The 11723-nt window shown below is 38.8% G+C and overlaps 1 protein-coding gene across 1 annotated transcript; it reads right to left on the reverse strand.

Annotated features, from left to right (window-relative positions):
• Positions 1–8900: 8900 nt before the first annotated feature.
• CXCL11 (chemokine (C-X-C motif) ligand 11) lies at positions 8901–10973 on the reverse strand. Its single transcript, XM_006871576.1, is given in 4 exon segments — positions 8901–8942; positions 9177–9249; positions 9335–9464; positions 10913–10973. Coding segments are annotated over 4 exon segments (306 nt in total).
• Between the last annotated feature and the right edge of the window lie 750 nt (positions 10974–11723).

Genomic DNA, 11723 nt, shown 5'->3' on the forward strand with positions numbered 1-11723 from the left:
CTACAAAGGCAAGAAGTGATTGGCTTACAAGCTTTCAAGATGGAACCTATACCCAGAGGGTGTGGAGGAAGGTAGAAGTGAGGATGGCTAGACTTAGTCTCTCATTCTTTGGACTTGTCAGGACAGAGAGATCAGTCCCTAGAGAAGGACACCATGCTTGGTAAAGTGGAGGATAGTGAAAAAGAAGAAGGCCCCCAAGGAGATGGATTGACACAGTGGTGGCTACAGTGGGCTCAAACATAACAACTGTGAGGATGGTGCAGGACCAGGCAGTGTTTCATTGTGTTGTGCATTGGACCACTGTGAGTTGGAAATGACTTGATATGGCACCTAACAACAACAACAACAACAACATATAAATGGTAAAACTATTTTGAAAAGGCAAGTGGATAATACAGAATTTAGGATAATAATTGCCTTTGAATTGGAGGAGACAAGAGAATGATTTAGGAGAGGAAGATGTAGCTATATTTAAATTATTGTTATTGTTTTATTTCTTAATTTGATTGGTGAGTGTATCAGTTTTCATTATATAAGTTATTGGGGTGTAAGGGGAAAGGTTTTAGGTGGGAAAGTCACCATGTTTATTCAGAGGGGTAAGTAGGGATTTCTGGGAAGTGGCCCATTTATTTAGGAAGTCCTAGTGTGGCACTGTGGGCTAATGCTTCAGACTGCTAAGTCATTTGAACTGCAAGGTCGCTGGTTCAAGCTCCCCAGCTACTCCTTGATGAAAACCCTATATAATAGGGTTGCTATGGGTCAGAATCAACTTGACGGCACTTAACAACAACAACATGGTAATTAAGGTTGTGTGCAGCATTTCTTCAAGATGGGTTCCATCTCAAAGGCTTCTAGTAGGAGGAGCAGACAAAACTTAACGTCTGGCATGTGTGGCATTTGGGATCCTGGTTTAAACTCCTCCCAAGGACTTGTGTTGTACTCTGGCCCAGCAGTAAGTAGTCCTTTAAAGTTATGTTCAGGGAACTAGGTAAATCAGTCTGGACTAAAACTAATTGCAAGGGAATAAAATACTGATTTTTTATGAGTGTTCTTCCTTAATGGCATGTCCTATCTTACAAAGGAGAAAAATACGGCATTTTTATGGATGATATGTCTCTGGATGTAGTTGCTCAGCTGTGTACCCTGAGTATGGCTTACACATCTTCACTGTAGCTCAATTAAACAGACCTCAGTATTCCTTAAGGTTTAGTCACAAGATTTCAGTTAATAAGTAGCTCATGTTTAATCCTGATTTCTAGACTCCCTGGCTCACTGACGTTGCTGTTAAGTGCTGTTGAATTGGTTCCAGCTCTTAGTGACCTTGTCTGTATATAGTTTCTAAAGCTGTAAATCTGTGGCAGTATAAATCCACATCTTTTTCTCACGGAGTAGCTGATCTTGTAGTTCATAGTTCAGCACTTATCCTTTAGAGCCACCACGTTCCCTTACCTAATTATTTGTTGTTGTTGTTGTTAGGTGCTATCGAGTTGGTGCAGACTCATAGAGACCTTATGCACAGCAGAGCGAACCACTGCCTGATCCTGGGCCAACCTCACTATCATTGCCTCACTTGAGCCCATTGATGCTGCCACTTGGCCAATCCATCTCGCTGGGGGTCTTCCTCTTTTTTTTCTGACCATCCACCTTACCAAACATGATATCCTTCTTCAGTGACTGGTCCCTCCTAACAGTATGTCCAAAGTATGAGAGACAAAGTTTGGCTATCCTGGCCTCCAAGGAGCACTCTGGCTGCACTTCTTTCATAAGAAGTTGGTTCTACATAAATACATGAAAGTGATTCATGCATGGATCCAGGGGTGAAATTATATTAAAATTATAACTTACCCAAATCTGTGCACCTAAGATTCATAAAAAATTAATTTACCACAGAATCTTCATTTCAAGGAAATGGAGTGAGTTTTAGATCTTTGGTTCCTTATGGGGAGGAGCCAAGAAGCTGGGGCATAATCATAAACTGTGGCCAGTACTTTCTGAATCATTTGTATCACAGATAGTGGAAAGTTTCCAAGAATTTCTACTCTACTAAAATATGTAACAGTATTTTGCTTTAACAGAGTTATTTGGGGGTTTAAATCAGTGTACTGTTTAGAAAAGGTCATTGAGTTGTTAATTTAGAGAACAAAGAACTCAAGGAGAAGTGCTGAAAAGACTGGTTACTCAATTAAATTGAGTAGTGAGATGTTAGGAAATAAAACCAGAGGGTAGACAGAGAAAAAGCAAGATGGGAGACTTGGTCAGTAGGCTCCTTTTCCTTCCTTCCTTCCCTTCCTTCCCTTCCTTCCCTTCCTTCCTTCCTTCCTTCCTTCCTTCCTTCCTTCCTCCCTCCCTCCCCTTCCATCCCCTCCCTCTTTTGTAGCAAGGCCCTAGTAGGACAGGAAAAGTAGGGATTAACATTGACACATCCCAACCCAGGGAAGGAGCTGTGGTAGCATAGTGGTTACGAATCTGGCTGTGAACCTTAAAGTCAGCAGTTCAAAACTACCAGCTGTTTCGCGGGAGAAAGATGAGGCTTTCTGTTCCCAAAAAAGATTTATAACCTCGGAAAGCCTGTACAGGCTAACTATGAGTTGGAACCGACTCCATGGCACATAACCACCACCACCAACCCAGGGAATCTCAAGACATGTATGGTGTTAATATAAAGAATCTGAAGGGTGGCAGGTTTCCATATTAACCATCTATGTAAAGGTCAGTGGTTCAAACTTTCCTTGGAAACCCTATACAGGATCGCTACGAGTTGGATCCGAGTTGACAGCACCTAAAAAAAATAAATAAACTGCTTTATATTAGAAATTACTTTATTAAAATGATATATTAAAATGAATACTTAATGAATGCTTTTCTTTGAACTAATTGTTTTTATTTAAATTATCTTATTTAATCTTAGTGACCACCCGATGATGTGTACCTGTTTTGTAATAAGCTAAAATGGGATTTCATAGTAAGATTCAAATTTAGGCATTCTAACTTCAGAGCCTTATAACCTCTCTGTGCTAGCTCTGTTAACTTTTAACATCAGCCTTTATTGGTTTTGATCACTCACACGGCCTTTCATAATTCTTCACATTGCTCTGTTGCTTTTGAGAATAAGGGAAGCCAATATAGAGCCTTCCAGGGTCATTTTTGGGGATGTCTTCTACCCAGTACAAATTTTAAAAACCTATGACATCAATCACAAATCAAGGCACCTGGTCATATTAAATTGGAATTAGGACCTTCTGTGCCTTAGGAAGAAGCAGGTTCTTTGTAACTCCAGGGAATGATCCCTCCTAATAATATATCCGAAGTATGAGAGATGAAGTCTTACCATCCTGGCTTCTAAGGAGCATTCACAATTAAATGAAACAACCAGGAATGTGAAGCATCAAGAAGTGTGGCAACAATGGGAAGCAGTTACCATCTTTTAGTCAAAAGGAGGCAATATAAGGAATACGTATTACTGAAGCCCAGTATATCAGCATAACCATTTTTTTAAGAAAAAGAATTATATTAAAAATAGAGATATATTGAAAAGAGTGGCATTGTTTACAGTTTTGCAAATCTCTTTAATGTCTGGCTTAATAGATGAGAGGAGTCCCTGGATGGTTCAAATGCTTAAGCACCTGGCTATTATCTGAAAGGTTAGCAGTTTAAATCCATCTAAAGTGGAGGGTCGGCAAAAAAGAGGAAGACTTCCAAGGAGATGGATTGACACAGTGGCAGCAGCAATGGGTTCAAACGTAACAGCAGTTGTGAGGATGGAGCAGGACTGGGCAGTGTTTCTTTCTGTGTGCATAGGGTCACTGATATGTTGTACCAATCAACAACCGAGGCAATCTACTTCCAAAGATCATAGCAATTGGAAATCCTAAGAGCACAGCTCTACTATAAAATACAAAGGGTTGCCATGAGTCAGATTGGACTCTGTAGCAGCTGATTTGGCTTCAATAGAAGGCAGCTGGATTCTCATGTCTGCTTCTGCATTAAGTTCTATTGCAATACTACATACCATGTTGTTGTTGTCAAGTCAGTGAACTCATAGTGAACCTGTATAGGGTTTCCAATGAGCAAACTGGAAGGTTTGAACCACTGACCTTGTAGTTAGCAGTTCAGTGCTTATCCTACAGTGCCATACCAGGATCCACATACTGTGCAGTCTGTAGAAAATGCCACTCTTTTCTTATGGGAGAATGAGCGTAAGAAGGACACATACATCCCCAAATTCTCTAAATATGAGCAGTTCATGGTCTGTTCCACAATCTTCTCCTGGCCTTGTTTTGGCTGATGATATGGAACTTTTCCATCATTTCTTTCCACAGATGTGTGGTCAATTTGATTTCTGTCTATTCCACCTCATGAGGTCCATGTGCATAGTCGTCTTTTATGTTGTTTAAAAAAGGTATTTGCAATGAAGAAGTCTTTGGTCTTGAAAAATTCTATCATGCAATCTCCAGTATCATTTCTATCATCAAGGCCATATTTTCCAACTACTGATCGTTCCTTTTTGTTTCCAGCCTTTGTCTTCCAATCACCAGTAGTTATCAATACATCTTGACTGCATGTTTGATTAATTTCAGACTTAGAATTTGGTAGAATTCTTCAATTTCATTATCATTGGCATTAGAGGTTGATATGTAAATTTGAGTCATAGGCATATGGATATTACCCTATCATAGACAGCATTATACTTCAAGATAGATCTTAAAATGTTCTTTTTGATGATGAATGCGATGCCATTTCTCTTCAATTTGCTATTACCAGCCTAATAAAGCTTGTGATTGTCAGATTCAAAATGGCCAATTTCAGCTCACTAATGCCTAGGATATCGACGTCTATGTGTTCCATTTCATTTGGACAACTTTCAATTTTCCTATATTTATAATTTGTACATTCCATGTTCTGATTATTAATGAATGTTTGCATCTGTTTCTCCTCCTTTTGAATTGTGCCCCATCAGTGAATGAAGGTACTGAAAGCTTTACTTCATTTGCATCATCATGGCCAACTATAATATGAGGAGGCAGCTCTTCCCCCAGTTGTATTTTGAGTGCCTTCCCTCCTGAGGGGCTCATCTTCCAGCACTATCTCTGACAATATTCTGGTGCTCTTCATGTTTTAATATTCAATATTCTGTTACTGACAGTATTCCACTGCTATTCATAAGGTTTTCAGTGATTAAATATTCGGTTCAAACCCACCAGCCACTCTGTCTCTCCTTCTTCTTAGTCTCTCTTAATTTGGAAGCTCAGCTGAAACCTGTCTACCATGGATGACCCCGCTGGTATTTAAAATATCAGTGGCATAGCTTCCAGAATCATGGCAACATGCAAGTCAGCCCAGTAAGGCAAACAGACAGACTAGGTATTTCTGCTTATTTGAAAACAAAAGAGCAATTTTAATGTATCTTGTGTGTTTATCCTTCCCATTGATATCAAAGAGCCAACCATTAGAGAATGGACAGATAATAAATTACATAGGAGAATGCTTGGAACATACAGACCTTCTTACTGGCTTGGGCTGCACAAGACCTCTTTAAAGTGTTCAAGACTGAAGATGTCAGTTTGAGGACTAAGGTGCACTTGACCCAAAGCCATGACATTTTCAGTCGTCTCGTGGTGGTGGTGGTGGTGCTGTGCCATGGAGTCGATTCTGACCCATAGTGTCCATGCATAGAGTTTTTGAGGCAGTAAGTCTTTACTGGAGCAGAAAGCCTCATATTTCTTCAGTGGAATGGCTGGTAGTTTCTGACTGCTGACCTTGAGGTTAGCAGCCTTACTTGTAACCACTATGTTACCGGAGTTCTTTTTCAGTAACCTAATATGCATGTGGACATTGGACAGCGAATAAGGAAGACCGTAGAAGAAATGATGCATTTGAGTTATGATGTTGGAGAAAAATATTAAAAGTACAGTAGACCACCAAAAGAGCAAACAAATTTGTGTTGGAAGAAATACAGCCAGAATGCTCCTTAGAAGCCAGGATGGCCAGATTTTGTCTCTCATACTTGGGACATATTATCAGGAGGGACGAATCCCTGGAGAAGGACTTTATGCTTGGTAAAGTAGAGGGTCAGTAAAAAAGAGGAATACCCCAACGAGATGGATTACCATAGTGGTAGCAACAATGGCTCAAGCATAGCAACGATTGTGAGGTTGGTACAGGACTGAGCAGTGTTTTGTTCTGTTGTGTATGAGGTTGCTATGAGTTGGTATCAACATGACAGCACTTAACAACAATAATAATTTTTTGTAAATCTGTAACAAATGTTTTCATTATTCAAGTATGTTTCTTTTGTTTTGTTAAAATGCCTTCAGAGTAGGTTCCAACTCATAGCAACCCTGTATAGGATTTCCTAGAAGTGGCTAATGGGTTTGAACTGCCAACCTTATGATTAGCAGTTCAGTAATCCTACAGTGTACCATACCAGGACTCCTTCAAATGGTTAGGTAATCACATAAAGTTATCAGCCAAGGTTTTTGGTTATGTGCAGGAAAACCAGTTCTATGTAATTTGAGTAGCAAAGAAATTTAAGCATTAACACATTGAGTATTTGAAGAATCCACAGGAAGATTGGAGAACCTAGTTTGGAGAATGGATGAGAACCTAGTAGAGCTAGTTGGTAGGAAGTCCTAGTAATTGCTACCCTGCAGCAACCTTTTTTGGGAAGCCACTATTATCAAATTCTCACTCCTGCTACTGCTACTTTAAACAGTTTTAACTGATAGCATCTTTGTGGTGCTAGCTGAAGCTCAAAGTTTAGAATAGGAGTGGCTTGGCTGAGTCCTTCTTCTGGCTCCTAGGGAAGATCTCTTCCCTTTAGCGTCTCCATGTTGGCCTCCCAAGACTCATACTAGTGGACTTGACCCCAAGCAGGAAAGGAGTGTGGACCCTGAAAGACCCACTATAAGAGGTAGCTCTGGCCCACAACTACCCATTATATTTCTAAATGATACTGTGTGATGGTAAGAAGCCATTTATTTCCTGAAATATGAGGTGAAGGCATTACAGATGTTATGGAAAACCTATAGTTGTTTCTGTTTTAAGAAGGGTTGTGGTAGCTTATTAGAAAGAAAATTGTGTTTATCTATTTAAAGAAAATCAGTCTTCTTGTGTGCATTGAGTTGATCTCGACATATAGCAACCCTATAGGACAGAGTAGAACTGCCCCTAGGGTTTCTTAGGTTATAATCTTTATGGAGAACTCCTGGTGTGGTGCTATAGGTTCAGCACTGGACTTCTAACCAAAAGGTTGGCAGTTCAACCCACCAGCCACTCCTTGGAAACACTATATGGGTCACTATGAGTGGGAACTGACTCAGTGGCATACAATAACAATCTTTATAGAAGCAGATCACGAGGTCTTTTCTCCTGTGCGAGTGGCTGATGGATTCGAACAGCTGACCTTTTGGTTAAGCAGCACAATGTTTAATCAGGGCTCCTTAAACCAGTCTTCTTGTCTGTCGGTAAATGCCATCAAATTGATACAGACTTATAATGAACATGTACAGGGTTTCTGAGAAGTAGCTGGTAGGCTTGAACTGCCGACTTTGTGGTTTGCAGTCCAGTGCTAACCCTACAGTGCCACACCAGGAGTCCAATCTTGGGGATCCCTAAATTTTATAGCATTGTTGTTGTAAAGTGCCATCGAGTTGTTTCTGACTCATAGCTACCATGTATAGGGTATCCAGGGCGCTTCTGGTGAATTTAAGCTGCCTACCTTGTAGCTCAAACTAACCCTAGGGTCCAGTGCTTATCCTACAGCACCACACCAGGACTCCATATAAATTTTATAACATGGTGGTGGTGATGGTGTGCCGTGGAGTTGGTTCCAACTCATAGCAACCCTGTATGGGGTTTCCGAGGCTGTATATCTTTACCGGAGCAGAAAGCCTCATCTTTTTCTTTTTCACATGAAATGGCTGATGCTTTTGAACTGCTAACCTTGAGGTTAGCAACCTAACTCGTAGCCACTATGCTACCAGCGCTATGGCTAAAGAAATTATTTAGATTATATATTTTTGTAAAGAGAAGAATCACAAAAGGTAAAAAATGATTGCTAGATGTGCATATATATTTACTTCTGAATATTTTTCTTTAGTAAACAAAAAAAATTTCATGCTTAAAATATGTGCATGATATTTCTATGTATGATTTTTAAGAATACTTAAAGCCAAAATATATAATAGGCCCTCAGTGCTTAAAAGCATGTTAGTAAAGCTGTGAAAAAAATAAAATTAGACCAGAGTTATTAACTCAATTTTGAAATATTTGAGCTCTTACCAGTTGCCTTTAGCTTATAATTTTTTCCCAGTACTTTTCATAAATCAGTCTTTTTAAAAGAACAAGTAAACTATGTATAAGATCATTTTCCTTAGGTGTAGTGCCATAGTGTAAGCACTTGATTGCTAATGACAAGATTCGTGACTTAAACCCACCAGCTGTTCCTCCGAAACCGTATACAGACAGGATCTCTATGAGTCAGAACTGACTCCATGGCACTTAAAAACTACAATAATATATATGTGCTACAGGATTTTAGGAAGAAGGAATGTGAATTTTTATGAAAAATTAATTTAGGAATGTTTTACTACACACATGAATGCTTTTGACTCATAAGATCTTTACTCGAGTAATAATGTTAACATCTGCATTGTAACAGATTGTAAAATGGTATATAGATAAGATACAAACCACTATTTCTAGAGGCAGCAGTGTCTTTATAGTTCCAACAGAATAGTTATAAGCATCAGCTTTCCTAGAAGGCTCTCTAAGCTAGAAATGCATGAATGTATATTCATCAGTCAGGAGAAGGTGAGTTTCTACTGCAGAATGCTTATATTTTCAGTAGTCACAGTAAAACTTGACACGTTCTGGGTTTTCAGATCCTCTTTCTCAGGATTTCATATGCTTCAATATTTTTCAGAATTCTTTCTTTGAATTTGCTATAATGAGAAAAAGAGAATTTTATTTAGCTGGGCTATTGTTGTTTCCCCAATAATTTAGAGTGGATATGTAAAAACATAGCAGAAAGGGCAACTAATTATATACCCCGTATCCCCTGTCAAAATGCTTTAGATAGAATCATAGCAGAATCTCCCTGCAGTTGTCTATTTTCTTTTTTCAAAAGCTCCGCCTTTGATAAGACAGGTATTTAACATGGTAATTGGGTAACTTACCTTGATCATAAGGTTTGCTTGCTTGGATTTGGAATTTAGGCATTGTTGTCCTTTCTTTGATTTCAGGGTGATACTATTAAGCAAAGACCCAAAAGAGTTAAAATTTGGGTGAAAAAATATATAAACAAAACAAACAAAAGACCTACACCATTACTTACATCACTTCTAGTTTGTCACAGTTGTAATTTGGGTAAAGTATGGAGGCTTTCTCAATGTCAGCCACTTTCACTGCTTTCAATCCAGGGCCTGTGCAAAGACACCGACCCCTTTTGAACATGGGGGGGAAGCCTAGAACACATCATAATATCAGTTATTAGTGCATCTGATTGCAATGGGAGGGTATGCTTTATAATCCTGGTAGTGAATGTGAGTTGAGTATTTAATTAATGGTGGCTAATTGCCACCAGGTTACAAATTGGGCTGCTAACCTCAAGGTCAGCAGTTCGAAACTACCAGCTATTCCACGGGAGAAAGATGAGGCTTTCTGCTCCCGTAAAGATTTACAGCCTCGGAAGTCCTGTGCAGGGTCACTATGAGTTGAAGCTGACTCCACGGTACATAACAACAATAACAATTGTCACCAAGTTGATTCAGACTCATAGCAACCCTATGCAGCAGAGTTGGTTGTTAAGTGCCGTTGAGTTGGTTCCAACTCATAAGTGACCCTGTTTAAGATTTCTGAGGAGCGGCCGGTGAGCTTGAACTGCTGACCTTGCAGTTCAAACCAATTTTGCAGTCCAGCACATTAACCCACAGCGCCACACCAGGAGTATAACTGCCCTTTTGACTTTTCAAGGGAGGCCTGGTGTGGTGTGCTGCAGGATAATACACTGGACCACAAGGTTGGTTTGAACTTCAAGGTTGGTGGTTCTAACTCACCAGCCACTCCTCAGAAACCCTATACAGGGTTGCTATGAGTCAGAACAGGCTCAACGACACTTAACAACAACACATTTTGTGGGGGCAGACTGCCATGTTTTTCTTCCACTGAGGGCTGGTGAGTTTGAATCACCAATCATTTGGTTAGCAGGCAAGTGCATTAACTACTGAACCTACCAGGACTTGTTCTTTCATTAATGATCAAAACAGTCATTCATCAACACTTGACACCGTATCATTTCCCCCTGCCCCAGGAAAATGCTGAATATTTCTAAATATGTAAGCACAGTTTTGTTTTGTTTTTAAATCTATATTCCATGTTACAATCAGTTACATTGAAGATGTTAACTTTATTACTTGAGTGAAGATCTCATGAATCAAAAGCATTCATGTGTGTAGTAAAACATTCCTAAATTAATTTTTCATAAACATTCACATTCCTTCTTCTTTACAGTGTATTTTAAATAACAGGAAGCATGAGGCAGTTTATGCAGCATTTCCCTGTGTTACAGTGGTGGTGAGGCTTATTTGCGTCTTATGCTCAAGAATTTTTCCAGGAAACTAATACCATTATTCCACAGGACCTCTTCTTGACAGGCATTTAAAACTATTGCTAAAGGCAGCTGTCAGATATTGTAGCTAAATTGAAATTCCATGATGTTTATTAATCCTCAGTTTTGATCATCTGTAGTACCTGAAATATTTCCTACACTGCCAAAGCTGTAGTAATTTTGCAGGGTTAATAAATAAATGAATAAATAAATCTTTACCATGTTTTTAAAGATAAAAGTAGGAGAAGATCTGTGAGACACTGTAAAAAAAAGTTTTCAAACTGAGAAATGAAAATTACCACATACCTTGGACAGTTGTAGCACAGAAGAGCACAGCCAAGGCTAGAACCATGCCCTTCACACTCATACTGCTACTTCAGCTTTGATATTCTTCAATGAGGGAGTAGCAATGCTGAACATGACAGAAAATTCGTAGTTGATATATATAAGGCATTTTATACACCAGTAATCTTATGGCAATTGGAATTTCCCTCCTTGAGTCATGCTCCTTCTTTGACTCCAAGAGTTTCAATTTTGTTCTCTTCTTTGTAAACAGTAAAGTGCTACATGAAGATAAGATAGGAAGCAAAGAAGTAGGAACCTGGCATTATTTCCTAGAAATACATGCATTTAGTTGTAAGCCTACTCTGAACATTAGAATTCAGAAAGTTGCTCATTCATCTATTTGCAAATATTGTCTTGGGGTTGATCCTTTCACCCTCCATCCTTCATATAACTATACTAATGCTACTCTGATATTTCCTTTCTTTAATTCTATTTCCATTTTTGTCTTTATTTTCTTTAATTTTGTGATTTGAAAGAAGTACTTTTTTTTTTTTGCATTTTGCTAATTACTTTCAAAAGTCTTAAAAACATTTTAATCCGCCTTCAAAAGTCTTAAAAACATTTTAATCCGAACTTTTCTAATCATCAACCATAAAATAAAAACTTCTGGCTCCTCCCTTTAAAAGATGAAAAAATTCGCTATAATTATCTTTCAAATATTCCTTCCTATTTCCTACACGGAAATAGGAAGGAATATTTGACAACAACAACATGGAATACCAGGTTAAGAGGACTCATGAGTTGGTGTTGGAACTCTGTAACAAATATAAAG

Source organism: Chrysochloris asiatica, unplaced genomic scaffold (genome assembly GCF_000296735.1).
Source record: "Chrysochloris asiatica unplaced genomic scaffold, ChrAsi1.0 scaffold00169, whole genome shotgun sequence".
NCBI lineage: Eukaryota > Metazoa > Chordata > Mammalia > Afrosoricida > Chrysochloridae > Chrysochloris > Chrysochloris asiatica.